Source organism: Mastigoproctus giganteus, chromosome 2 (assembly GCF_048544385.1).
Source record: "Mastigoproctus giganteus isolate SK-2022 chromosome 2, ASM4854438v1, whole genome shotgun sequence".
In the NCBI taxonomy this organism is placed as follows: Eukaryota; Metazoa; Arthropoda; class Arachnida; order Uropygi; family Thelyphonidae; genus Mastigoproctus; species Mastigoproctus giganteus.
This window is the reverse complement of record NC_143576.1, coordinates 259,719,553-259,734,637: the sequence shown is the minus strand read 5'-3', so window position 1 is coordinate 259,734,637 and position 15,085 is coordinate 259,719,553. Positions and strand designations below refer to the sequence as shown.

Genomic DNA, 15,085 nt, shown 5'->3' with positions numbered 1-15,085 from the left:
GGGAAATTGTAAGCAATTGTTATTGAATACTTCAATATTTCCTTGATATGCATTTGATATCATCAAAAAATTTCCAGAGAAAAATTGAATTTTCATTATCACACAACGCCCGAAAAATTCAACATAAAATGTCATGTGTTTCAATGTTTGAATTCCATTCTGAGCTGCAAATGTAATTTCACTTCTCTTGCGCTGACAGAGTAGCCGTTCACCGAATGAAGAAAAACAGGGTTCATTTTCATGAAATTTCCAATTCCCTTCTTTCACTTGAGGGGAAAAAACTCCTTAGGGGAGGGAGTCCACCCTTTCTAGTCCGACCCTGGAGAGAAAGAGAGAGAGAGAGAGAGAAATAAAAAATACCCTTTTGGTGGGCAGAAGGCCAAGAGATTGTCAAAGGTCTAGAGCGCTAACTTTCATTTATTTTATTTATTATTATTTATTTATTTTATTTTATTATATTATTATTATTTTTTTTTTTCTTGTGTTATTCTAGCAATCCATCCTGGATTGGGGCTTCCCTGGGCCGGGATAGTGCTTCTCCTCTTTTCTCCTTCCCTCTCTTTATCTTATACAAGTTTTTCTTTCCTCCCTGGGAACTTTTTTTTTTGGCTGATGCTGCATAAGCTCATACACTTGCTTTCTTGCATCACATGCCACTACTACTACTACTAGTAGTAGTTCCCCAGGGAGGAGGGCGTGCAGTTAGTAGGGGAGATCTTGCCCTCCTGCTAGGGACGAGTACCTGGAGGCAGTCGTCCAGGTGATCGCTGCTTCCAGGTAGCCAGAATGCCCAAATACAACATCACAATACAGAACACACACATAAGCTCACAAACAGTTTTTCTTTCCTGTCACTTTCTCCAGTGCGGGATGAAAAATTTTTTTCTCTCTCTTTTGCCTTCCTTTTCATCTGTCTTCATCCAACATAGGATATTCCTAAGCGGGATGATTTTTTTTTTTTTTTTTCACGACACACACTGGCCTTACCCTGACAATGCGTAAAAACTGAACAGAGCAACGAGGCCGAGATGAACTTTTGTTCTAGGAGCCGCCCATACAAAAACAAAAAATAAATAAAGAAAATAAATAATAATAAAAAAAACAGCATTGCAGCTCTAAGTCAGCTTCATCCTAGGATGCCGAAACTGCAATTGTTTTAGAGAACAATATTTCGCATTTTTACTTTCTAACATTATGACATCAAAGCGTAACAAGCAAATATCTTCTAACGATACTTTTTGAGCAGCCGTTAGTTGTAATCTGTTAGCTTTGTATTGTTACAAATATTGCAGTTCACAAATATGAACAATACACATTTCAAGAAAGAAAGAAATTCATAGCGGATGATTTTGTTTCTTTCTTTTGATGCACCAGTTTCGAAGTTTATAACGCAGCTATGGGTGGAAATATTTTCTCTAAATTTGGTTAGAAGATGGAAACTGCTGTTCTGATATTGTTTACTAAAAACAATTACAATAAAGCGAACTTTTTTTTTTTTTTTTATCGAATGCGCATTGCAGTGTTATCTGTGATATATCAGTATAATGCAGTGAAATATCAGTTTTACACCAGTTTTTCCCGTTTCCAACAGATGAATTTCCTTGATCTTCTGTTCGTAGGAGCAATACACGTTGAAGATAGGATATACGATCTGTTCACCTTCCATAAACTGTTATTGGTACTGTATGGCTTTATTGCTTCTTATGTCAAAAACCGTAGCTCCTGTTCGTCTTTTGTTTATTTACACTTCTCCCTTACCGTCTCGATGTATTTGTACTGGTAACGTGATATATACCTCCCACGCTTCGCTCGTATTCACGCGGAGTTGTTTATCAGACCTGCTCCTCTCCGTAAAAAGAAATTCGCGCACTTTACACCAAGAAACAAATCAAGTGTCGGGTTTCATAAGCTCTAGGCTGGTTAGGGCGGGGGTAAAAAAATTAATTGAAAAGGCCTAAAAAATTGCATACTTGATGTCACATTTTTGTCATTTGCGTGAAATTCAATAGAAGGTTTTGAAAATTTAAGTGGGAAAATTCAAGAAAACAGTTCTGGCTCCAACTATAGCGAGTTTCAGCTCTGTAATTAGAGTAAAAATTATAGAATTAACTTGCTGAACCCAGTTGGGGCTGGTATGTACCCCAGCGGACGGAGATATGGTTAACCTTGACAAATGCAAAGTACTGCATATGGGTAGAAGTAACCCCAGAGAAACGTACCAACTGTGTGGTACTACACTTAAGGTGGTAGAAAATGAAAAAGACCTGGGAGTAATTGTGCAGTCAGATATGAAGTTTTCTGAGCAATGCAGACATACTGCCAGGGCAGGTCATGGGGTTTTGTCAATGATATATAGGAATTTTGCTAGCAGGGTGACCATTGCCTTTTACAGATTGACCCTCTGTAAAAGGCAATGGTCAGGCAACACCTTGAGTACTGTGTACAGGTCTGGAGGCCTCATTTTAGGAAGGATGTAGATTTACTTGAGCGTGTACAGAGAAGGGCAACAAGATTGGTGAGGGGAATGAAGGGATCCTCTTACCAAGAGAGGCTTAAGTTCTGCAAATTGCAGTAGCTGGAGACTAGGCACCTGCGCGGTGATCTGATTGAGGTGTATAAGGCCTTGAATGGGTTGAGCATGCTGACAGATGTAGAATAGATCTGCGGAAATTTGCCTTTAGCCAGCGGGTGGTTAATTGCTGGAACATACTTCCATCTGTCGTGGAAGTTGATAGGTTGAATAAATTTAAGGAGGAACTGGACAGGCATTTGGAGGGAATGATGTGATTTTTTTTTTTTTTTGGTTGGTGCTGCATAAGCTCATACACTTGCTTTCTTGCATCACATGCCACTACTACTACATCCAGATTCTCAAGCAGTGAGTTGGACAACTGAGAACTTGAGTTAGTTCTCAGTTGTTCTACTTGCATCCCCTGATTTAATCAGGGGACCCCAGTAGTACAGGGTGTCCACAAACCTCCTTTACAAAAATAAAATGTTATTTTGTGAATGGGGGCACAAGACACAAACTTGAATGCACTTCCAAATGATAGAGGATATCTTAAGTTTTTATTCACCAAATGAAAAATGTACTCACTATAATAAATGACATTGTATAAGAGATGCAATGCATACTGTGGTTCAGTGGCAAGCTGCAGCTTGCCACTGCTGTTCCATAAATTTCAAATGGTTTAAAGAGAAGCCACTGGGTAGACTTACAGTTGTGCAATGACATGGAAAATTCATAAAGGATGCTTGCTTGTGCAATAATCCCAGCTGACGTGGCGGCTAAATAAAAGCCAGTGAGGATGCAGTGGAACTGCTTCAAGGAAGTTTTATGTGAAGCCAAGGGAAATCCATATGATGCACCAGTTGTGAATTTAACACATCAAAGTCACTAATGTGTAATATGTAATGTTGCCATTCTAAGGATGAAATCACACTAGTTACACTTTGTACAGAAGGTATTAATTGACAAAAAGCTCAAGGGGGTGGAATTTTTTGGCAAATTCCACTATGATTAGAGTGTGGTAATTATGCTGCCATCTACTGCAGCGCACATATTTTCCAGTTGGCAAATAAAAACTTGAAGTTATCCTCTTATCACTTGATGTAGTTTCAGGTTTAGATCATATACCCTATTCACAGTTTTACATAAAGGAGATTTGTGAACACAATGTAATGAACCCAAGTTTCACAAACAGTCAATTGGCTGACAAACTTCTGGGCCAATTTCACAAGAATTATCTTAGCACAATTCACCCACTTCCTCTTTTTGTCTGCATTCAAACTTTTGGCAGCCATTTCACTGAAATTTTTTTCATGTTCAATTCTTTGCACAAAATATGGATTTGTTCACAGAGTACGTTTAGTATCTTTGCTATGCACTGTAACCTAACATGATGATCTTTCCAAATCAGATCATGAACAGCATCAACATTTTCTTTGATTGACACATTCATGGGTCTTCTAGACTTTGGTTCATCATCAGTGACTCAACAACCCCTTTTGAATTCAGCAACCCAGTTCTTGAGAGTACTGTACAATGGGAACATCACAGTGCAACATCTCCATCATATTCTCATGGATTTGATAAATTTTCAGAATTTCAGGCTCCTTTGCCCAACAATGCTTTTAATGTCCCTGTAGGGGTGTTTTTATTTTTATATTAAAAGGGAGGTTTGAAGAGAAAGTTTGAGAATCACCAGTCTAAACAGTACAATGAATTTGATAGCACAAGCATCACTCTATTCTAAAGTATAACTTTAGAATAGGAATGATTTTCCTCAGAACTTCTTGCATATCTGGCTCTAGGGCAAATCAAATATCTCTGTGAAAGGCTGAAACATTATTAGAAGGCTTTTTTTTTCTTTTTTTTTTGCCTTGGCTATGTACTATCACATTATGTAAACAGGTTTTAATTCTACAAACCATCCTTTTTACTGTTTCTGTAAAGCAAAGTTCAATTCAATAGGTCTCTAAGATTTTTTCTTAAAAAAGTGTTTTAGTGCTAAGGATAGCCCATCATCTCTATAGAATCAGTTGAAAAAAATTTAGAAATAAGTTCACTTTGTCAGATTACATTCACGTAAACAGTAATTTTTGCTTATGTCTATCAGGTGCATGCGTGCGTGTCTCTGCATGCGTGCGTGCACCAAATGCATTTAAGCTGGATATTTTATTGAATTTGAGAATTTTTTTTCTTAAGGAAATTATACCTACAAAATGCCATCAATAATCAAAATAATTATATAATACAAAGGAATTTAGAGCAACCTGAGCACCTTAGTCATCTCAGCCAACATTAAAAAATAGTTCATGTTATCAGAGAAATTTTAGAACAGCATGCACGTCAAGAGTTTCCAAAACTACAATATGAAGACTGCACGTGATTGACTGGTTTTTATATTACTGACAGCTGCTGTCAATCCAAGTGTGGTTTCCCCCCCCCTTTTAAAATTTTATTCCTAATTTTCAGTTAAAAGAAGACACTACAGTAATGTATCAGTGAGGAAACACTGATCACCAATTGCTGTGCAGTCTGACAATGAATCAATTTGGGGTTTAACAGCATCAATGGAAAAAATCACTCATTTGTGAGCAATCTAAATACATATTACTGTTTACTTTTGCAAATTTTCTTAACCTAATCTCATGTAACTGCTGTATATATTAAGATCACGTAACCACTGTGTACATTAATTAAGTTAGGGAAACTGACTAAAATATTAAACGGGTATAAGATTTTTCCACTGTTAAGAAATTTTAGAAAACAGTCATGTAGTATCAACCACCATACTTGCTTCTCATCAAGCATTAATACTGATCAACAGCTAAGGGGAATATTCTCCATGTAGGAACAAAATAATGGTTATTAAATTTCTTTGTAATGATTAATAGATTGATGAAATGTATTGTTGCCAATCAATATATAAATCCAGCCAATCACACTCTGTCCGGAAAGTTTTCTTGCTGGCAGATATGACTTTAAACTGCTTCATTTAGTACAAGAATTCAATAATATCATTACCTCTTTACTACATTCCTTGTACCTAAAGGCTAATCTGTAAGCCTGGAAAACTAATGGTGGTAGAGTATATTTAATTCTTTTATTTCCTCCACTGCCGAAATGTTTGCGAGCAGCACTCAACAGCTGAAAACCAAATATAATCAAAAGCATTGTTTTTATAGAATAAAATTACAAATTAACAACAATTATTACTATAAAATGCTACTATATATAAACATTCCAGAACATCATGAGTTGTGTAATTATATTCAAGGCAGAAATATTATCAGTGATTACCATTCCAAAATGTACTCAATTTCTGAAAAACAATTTTGTATATAAGAGAAAGATAAATAATCTACTAGAGATTATTAAAATGTAACAAAATGTCATTTTCAAATGCTAAAACTAACAATTCCACAACTAACAAATTCAGAGAATTTTGGTCTGAATGCTAGTTACATTTAATTACATCACTGGGGTTTGGAGATATATATATATATATATATATATATAATTAAAACCAGTAGAGATAACAGAAAAATAAAAACTGTTTCGACAAATCAAATGCACCAAAGCGTGCAAAGCAGCAGCACAGGATGCAGATGTACATATAATAATATTAATAATAATAAATGCTAATAACACTAAAGGCCACAAGGAAAAGAGTAGATTAACTATAGATTAAAGACAGCATAGGCTAAATGGTAACACGGAGTTTCAAACAAAACCATCAAAGGATGAAAAACATAAATGGGTGTATTTTAAGAAAAGTATTGCGCAAAGCAGCAGATAACTAATTCTTAAATTCATAAAATCTTTAAGAGATAGTATTAAAGAGTAAAAACAGATAAGATATTTGAAGGTTAAATATACAGGATAGAATATGGCAAATACACCGAAGCACGCAAAGCAGCAGCAATGGACACAAATGTAAGTATATGCATATTATAAAATTATGACAAATAAAAATAAAGATGATGGTAGTACGAAACGTCTGGAAAGCCACAGGCCAAAAAGGAAGATAGCCGAAAATGTAGAAACCTATAAAGAAAAAAAAAAAAGTAACGGCAGCCTACATCAGATAAAGGTGAGAAAAAAGATATTTTTTCAAAAATACTTCAAAATGGGGAAGAAAAGCAAATATGCAATTAATAAAATTAAAATAAAATCTGATGATGGCAAAGTGAATATTGATACATGATCAGGTATTTCATCAGGGGACTACACCTAACCAGGCATAAAAGGACTAAAAACGAAGATACAAGTAAAAATTAGTAAAAATGAAATGAGTAAAATAAAATGAATAATTAGTAAAATGAAAAATCAGGATGAGCCCGTCACCACCAAATACGGAAAGATCAGGGAATGACCACCGCATATCCCGGAGCAATATGGCCTTAGTTGCTAATGCTCCTAAAAACCAAAAAAATTAACAATAATAATAATGAAAAATCAGTGAAATGAAATGAATAGTAAAATGAATTCATTTTACTAATTTTTACTTGTATCTTCATTTTTAAAAAACTGCATAGGGACTACCTTGTTCATACTATATAAGAGATATCTTTCTGTTTCATTTAAAAATTTTTTAAATTTTCTTTTGCATAGCTATTGACAAGTATGGAAATGCAGTCCTTTGATGCATGGTTAGGTGTGGTCCCCACAAAGTGAATATTGATACCATGTATCAATATTCACTTTGCCGTCATCAGATTTTAATTAAATTTTATTAATTGCATATTTGCTTTTCTTTGCCATTTAAGTATTTTTGCAAAATTTTTTTCCTGCCTTTATCTGATGTAAGCTGTCATCACTTTTTTTTTTTTTTTTTTTTAATAGGTTACTACATTTTAGGCTATCTTCCTTTTTGGACTGTGGCTTTCTGGACGTTTCATACTACCTTTCTTTATTTTTATTTGTCATATTTTTATAATATGCATATACTACATTTGCATCCATTGCTGCTGCTTTGCACGCATCAGTGCATTTGCCATATCCTATCCTGTTTATTAAATACTATCTCTTAAATATTTTATCAATTTAAGAATTAGTTATCTGCTGCTTTGCACAATACTATTCTTAAAAATACATACATTTATGTTTTTCAGTCCTTTGATGGTTTTGTTTGTAACTCCATTTTGCTATTTAGCCTATGCTGGCTTTAATCTTTAATCTATAGTTAATCTACTCTTTTCCTTGTGGCCTTTAGTGTTACTAGCATTGGCATTTATTATTATTATTATATATAGTAGTAATACATAACAGTTAAGAAACAAAATAAGCAGAAAAAGGAAAATAACAAAAGTTATAGTATGTCTAATGCTCCAAAACATGCAGTGCAGCAGTAGAGGAAGCAAAAGAATATAAATAATGTGTGGTTTGTAGAATAAATAAAGTGTCTGTGCAAATGGAAATGAAAAGTCCACAAGGTACCAAAACTAAGAGAAGTTTAAGGGATAGTAGAAAGTGGAAGTGAAATAGTGGTTAAACAGGTGAAAGAATTTGAAAAACCTGGTGCAAAAATGAACTGGAACTGAGGAAGGAAAAAAAAATTAAAACAAATAAAAATATATACAAGTAAATAAATAATACTATATTCAGTTATGGGAGAGCGATTTTAGCAAGAGGTCAAATCAGGAGATGGCAAATATGCATAATCTGAATATAGTGGATGAAATATGATACATAGCCAAGAAATTCATTAGGGGACTACTCCTAACCATGTATCAGGCACTGCGTTTCCACACTTGTCTATAGTATTAGAAAAAGGGGGGGCCAATATGCAGCCTTTTATCGTAATACTAGTAGACAAGGTCCCTACGCAGTGAAAAAAAATGTAAATTAAAATAAATACAAATATATACAAATTTACATAAGTGTAATGTGGAATATAATAGAAATATGTGAAGTGCATGAAAAAGTATAGACAAGCAAATGCTATAGGGAATGGTAAATTCTAGAGGAGGGGAAGGGGAAAAAAGATGCTCAAAAGAAGGCGAAAATAGCAATAGGAATTAGGATAGACAGTGTTCGTATCACCCTCGTATTTCACTAATCGTTTTACGAATGGGGAAAAAAATAGAAAAAGATAGTATAAGGTGGAAAAAAAATTTTTGTTTTTCTAATACTACAGACAAGTTTGGAAATGAAGTGCCTGATACATGGTCAGGAGTAGTCCCCTGATAAATTTCCTGGCCATGTATCATATTTTCATCTACTATATTCAGATTATGCATATTTGCCATCCCCTGATTTGACCTCTTGCTAGGCACCTCCTAGCCAGGTGGGCAGGAGCAGCAGCACACGCTTCTTGATTAGACTGGGGTTCAAGCCCGTGACCACCAAATACGGAGGATGTGGAAAGGTCAGGGAATGACCACCGCACATCCCGTGAGCAATATGGCCTTAGTTGCTAATGCTCCTAAAAAACCAAAACAACAAAGACCTCTTGCTAAAATTGCCCTTCCATATCTGAATATAATGTTATTTATTTATTTATTTGTATTTATATATATATATATATATTTTTTTTTTTTTCCTCCTTCCTCAGTCCCAGTTCATTTTTGCACTAGGTTTTTCAAATTCTTTCACCTGTTTAACCACTACTTCCACTTTTTACTATCCCTTAAACTTCTCTTAGTTCTGGCACCTTGTGGACTTTTTATTTCCATTTTCACAGACACTTTATTTTTTAGCATTAGTAGAGGCATATGATGCAAGAAAGCAAGCTTATTCAGCATCAGCCAAAAAAAAAACAAAAAAAAAAAAAAACAACCACTACTCCCATTTCACCCCTCCGTTCGTTCGAAATACCTGTCCAGCTGAGCCTTAAATTTGTTTAGGCTATCAACTTCAACAACAAGCGATGGGAGTCCATTCCACAAACCAACTGCCCGCTGGCTAAAGGCAAATTTCCGCACATCTATCCTTCCTCAATTTGAATTTATGCCCTCTCAGGTGATTATTCTGAGCAAGAGGAAGAATCCCATCGGCATTGAGCATACTCAAGCCATTCAAAGCCTTATACACCTCTATCAGATCACCTCGCCGATGCCTAGTCTCCAGGCTCTGTAATTTGCAAAACTTAAGCCTTTCTTCGTAAGAGCAACCCTTCATTTCATTCACTAATCTTGTTGCCCTTCTCTGTACTCATTCCAGCAGCTCTACATGCTTCTTGAAATGAGGCCTCCAGACCTGTATACAGTACTCAAGGTGTGGCCTGACCAATGCCTTATACAAGGGAATAATCACATCCCTGTCCCTGCTAGAAAAATTCCTGTATATCATTGACAAGACACCATCAGCTACTCTTGAAGCTCGTCTGCACTGCTCAGAGAACTTCATATCTGCCTGCACAATTACCCCCAGGTCCTTTTCATTCTCTACCACTGTCAGTGTAGTACCGCAGAGTTGATACATTGCTCTGGGGTTACTGTTTCCCATATGTAGTACTTTACATTTGTCAATGTTAAACTTCATTTGCCACCTCTCAGCCCATCTGCTCAACCTTTCCAGATCCTGTTGCAGCAGCATAGTATCAGTAGTGTCCTTAACAACCCTGCCAACCTTGGTATAGTCTGCAAACTTGGACATTAAGCCTGATACACCATCATCAATATCATTTATAAATACAGAAAACAACAATGGACCCAACAGTGAACCCTGAGGAACTCCACTAATAACATTAGTCCACGTTAGCAGTGTCCATTGATTACCACTCTCTGTCTTCTGCCACTCAACCATCCCTTTATCCATAGCAGCAATTTGCCTCCAATGCCACACTTCTCCAATTTGTGCAGCAGTCTTCCATGCGCAACAGTATCAAAAGCCTTTCTAAGATCCAAATATATAATATCAAAGTTATTCCCTGCATCCAGTTCTTTTGTGACTACATCATAGTATCCAATCAAATTTGTCAGACAAGACTTGCCCTTAACAAAACCATGCTGTGTCTGAGCTATAACTGAATTCTTGTCCAGATGATCCTGCAGTGCTTCTTTAACCAGTGATTCCATTAATTTTCCAGGAACAGAAGTTAAACTAACAGGTCTATAATTACTTGTGTCAGCCTTTGATCCTCCTTTGTGAATTGGGATTACATTTGCACATCTCCAGTCCATGGGTACCTCCCCTGAGTCCAAAGAAGCTCTCATAATTATGGCTAGGGGTTTGCTTACTTCCTTTGCTGCCTCCTTTAATATAACTGGATAGATCCCATCCACGCCAGGTGCCTTTTTTATGTTTATCCTCAACAATTTCTCCTCCACTTTCCTCTCAGTTATTAGAAAATAATCTAGCTCACTGCCAATGTTTACTTCACCTACGACATTTCCCTTCCTGAATAACTCCTCATGTGTGAATGTAGATACAAAATACTTGTTTAGATTGTTAGCCACCTGAGCTGGATCCTCAACTGTTGAACCATCAACACACCTAGTGGACCAATCTGATTCATCCCTTTCCTTCTTGAGTTTAAATAGGTAAAGAACTCTTTTCTGTTTTTCTTTGCATCCTTTGCCAAGGATTTCTCATAATCTGCCTTTGCCTGCCTAATCTCCTTTGTGACTTGGTTACAGACCAACTTATATCTATCATAGGCTTCCATGTCACCCATTAATTTGTATGTATCCCATGCATTTTTCTTCTCTGCCATATGTCTCATTAGTTCATCTGACAACCATTTAGGCCTGAACCTTGAAAAATATTTCTTGGTTGGTATGTAAAGCCTGGTAGCTTCCAAGATTATTTCCTTGAATGCTTCCCATTTTGAATTTGCTGTTGGTAACATCATCAGTTGGTCCCACTGTATAGAATTTAAATACTGTCTCAGACCATCATAGTGGCCTTTACGAAAGCAAAAACCCTTCCCTTTACCTCTGATGGTAGTTACCTCCTTGAGTAAATCCCACTTCAGCACACTGTGATCACTGCCACCCAGTGGTTCCTTTATCTGCAGATTCCTAATGCATGAAGAATCACTACTGATAATCAGATCAAGAGTATTACTCCCTCTAGTTGCCTCCCGAACATGCTGGTATAGAAAACAATCATCCAATAAATCCACAAAAGCCTTGCTAGTGTGTGAGTGACCAACCCACAAATTCCAGTCAATATCTGGGAAATTAAAATCCCCCATTATAAGATTCTCTGATTTACTGGCCCATTCTATTTCCCTGTACAGTATCTTATTATACTCATCAGAGTCATTAGGCCTATAGCACACGCCTACTCTCAATTTTGATTTACCTATGCTTATGTCACACCAAACTGACTCGACACTGTCCTGTCCATCAATGTTGACTGGCTTCACTTCCTTGGATTTTATGTGTTTTTTTAACTAATAGCATAACCCCTCCTCCCCTCCTGTTCTGTCTATCCTTTCTATACACATTCTACTCCCCAAATTCCAGTTCTGCATTCCTTATATCTGTGTGACACCACGTCTCTGATATCCCAACAATATCTGCCTTTGATGTTTTGAGCAATACCTCAAATTCATCAAATTTATTTACTAAACTCCTAGCATTGGTGTACACGCAAGTATACATGCACCTGTTCCTATTCTTAGCTACCCTAACACAACCCATGTGTTTATTTGTACCGCAATGACTTCCAGCAGTCTCTGAAATATCCTGCATCTTGTTTTTCAGGCTTCTGCTCATTCCAATAGAAGCAGTGCAAGAATCTCTTTCACTTCTGCCAGTGGCTACTGTTAATCCATTAGTCTCCCCCCAAGCTAGCAGTTTTCAGACCCACCTAACACTGCCTCGATAGCATCAGCAAATATTCTTGCACCCTTTCTATTTAAGTGTATCCCATCCCTGTAGAAGCTATCTCTCCTGTTAACAAGTACATTCCAGGCTGAAAAAAATTCTACCCCTTGAGTCTTGCACAATCTTTCCAGGGCCGAATTGATCGACAAGGCTCTCATCATATACTCCCTCCTATCGTGTCTGGGCAGAATTGCAGACACTTTCAAATTCAACCCTACTTCACGGCTTTTTTTCTATTTTTTTCTATATTTATTCTACAAACCACACATTTATTTATATATATATATATATATATATATATATATATATAAACATAAATGATAGATGTTATGCTTTAGTATGGAGAGAGAACAGCAGGTAATGTAATCAACCAACGGGTTAGCTAAAATGGAAAGGCAATCATAAAATTACACAATTCGAACCCACAACACAGAAAGTCAAAATTATTATATTATAAGTACTTATAATATTATATTATGCTGTACTTCAAATGATTTCAACTTCGTTAACAAGAGCCATCCGTCAAATTGCAGCAAAAAGTAGGGCCTCTGTTTCTACTTTTTGACTTTGCGTTATTTTATAACTGCCTTTCCATTTTAATTAACCCATTGGTTGATTACACTACCTGCTGTTCTCTCTCTCCATACTAAAGCATAATCTCCTATCGTTTATTTATTTATAGTCGTTGGGTGCCTTCTACTCTACATAGTAGTAACCCAGGTCTATATTCGTTCATATATTCCTCTTATTATAACTCCTGTACCTATTATTTCTATTCTATATATACAGGGTGATTCACTACCAGTGCAACAAACTTGCAGGAGGTGTAGGGGGCACAAAGACGAATCGGAATCACATAGCATTGCAGGGTCCGAAATGCCTTCGTCATGCGGTAGAGGTCATTGAACGGGAGGTCCCGTGAACAGCGATCCCGCTGGAAGTCGGCATTTGCGAACCGTTTCTGTTGAAGAAACCAAGTAGCAAAAGTCCTCCGGAGTGGTTAATCAGCAGGCTCCAATGATTGGACGCATTGCAGATGGTATGAACTCATTTGGTTTGTTGACAGTATCCTCCATACAGTGGATTGGGAAATACCCAATCGTTGGCCGATCGCTCAAGTACTCGTACTCTGATTGCCTTCTGAAAGACGAAGGACATTCTCCTCATTGTCTGGCATCCTCGTCGTTCGCTCTCGATTCATGGTACCTCTCGCGAAACAACCAGTCTCACGTAACCTTCTGTGCACACGTGCGAAAATCGTATGATGAGGAGCACGCCTGTGCGGGAAATGTTCCTGGTACAAGCGCAGAACGGCGCTCCTGTTACAGTCCGCAGCTCCAAACGCAAGGTACATGTCGGCCAGTTCAACGTTTGAATACTCGTCCATCCTACTGCCTCGGGAACTGGTTCGCAAATGCTGACTTCCAGTGGGATCGCTGTTCACGCGACCTCCCGTTCAACGTCCTCTACCGCATGACGAAAGCATTTCGGACCCGGCAATGCTATGTGATTCCGATACGTCTTTGTGCCCCCTACACCTCCTGCAAGTTTGTCTCACCGGTAGTGAATCACCCTGTATGTACATAAGCTAAATTAATATAGAATATTTGCCAGTAGCATGGCAAACCAGTAGAGTGAAAAATAACTTAACCAAATAAAATAACATAACAACAGCAGTAAAATACATATATGGGGGGGAGGGCGATAAAGAAGAGGGTTGTATATTTTTATTAATTTCTGTCTATTTAATTTTTGGATTAATTGGATTACATTTACATGGGGGTAGCGCGACGATATGCTAATGTTGCATTCGTTCCGCCATCTATAGCCTAATTTGTTTCTATATATTTTCAGTTTAACCATTGTTTTGTCAGTAGTGTGGTTTGGCCATGCGAGTACTAGGCTTTCTGTTTTATTATTTTTCACTGCATAAGGACCACCGCTATGCAAATCTATTGCATCAGCAGTCTGATCTTAGTATCATTCCATAGTTGCATGGATTTGTTTAGTGATTCGAAATACAGTGATTCCCTGACTATTATTGGCCTCGTGGTACTCTCTCAAAATGGGGCATAATGGTCAGTCTATTTTATTTCATTTTATTAATTGGTCATGTAATGTTGTTAGTCTACGTTTCAACTTTAGTGACATTTCACATAATTCAGAAATGGGTGCCTTCAGTGGGGGAGGGGTGCTAAATTGGCTTAATTTTCTAAATTATTTTAGGAACGTTGCCTCAACACTACCCTCTTCTTCTTTATCCCCCCATATATATTTTACTGCTATTGTTATGTTATTTTTCACTCTATTGGTTTGCCATGCTACTGGCAAATATTCTATTTTAATTTAGCTTATTATAAGCAACATGTAGGGCAGTGGTTTTCAACTGGGGTGCCGCAACAACATTCCAGGGGTGCCACGTAATTTGGGTTTAAGTTACTTAAACTTATTATTTTTTTAAATTGATATGTTTATTTCATTATAAAACAGTGTACAGTATCCTTTTAATTTTCTGGTGATCTATAATTGATGTTTACTAGTACCTCTATATAAAGAATAAAATTATTATATACTGTATATATATAATTTGTACTTTGAAATGTAATTTTTATAATTATATTATTATAATAACTATCATATAACATATATATTTTTTAATATTACACAGAGAGAGAGAGAGAATCGGATCTAATGGACAGAAAATTGAGTAGTTCAGTAGGGGTGCCGCAAAATAAAATAAATTACTTACGGGTGCCGTTATTAAAAAAAGGTTGAAAACCACTGATGTAGTGGATTGTGC

The 15,085-nt window shown here is 36.6% G+C and overlaps 1 protein-coding gene across 1 annotated transcript in view; it reads right to left on the bottom strand.

Annotated features, from left to right (window-relative positions):
* The window catches only part of Vps35 (Vacuolar protein sorting 35), a 298,912-nt gene that overhangs the window by 95,914 nt on the left and 187,913 nt on the right, over window positions 1-15,085 (bottom strand). The window contains exon 11 of the mRNA XM_090389880.1: window positions 5,531-5,653. Coding sequence (XP_090246006.1) covers window positions 5,531-5,653 — 123 coding nt within the window. The remainder of the gene's footprint in view (window positions 1-5,530; window positions 5,654-15,085) is intronic.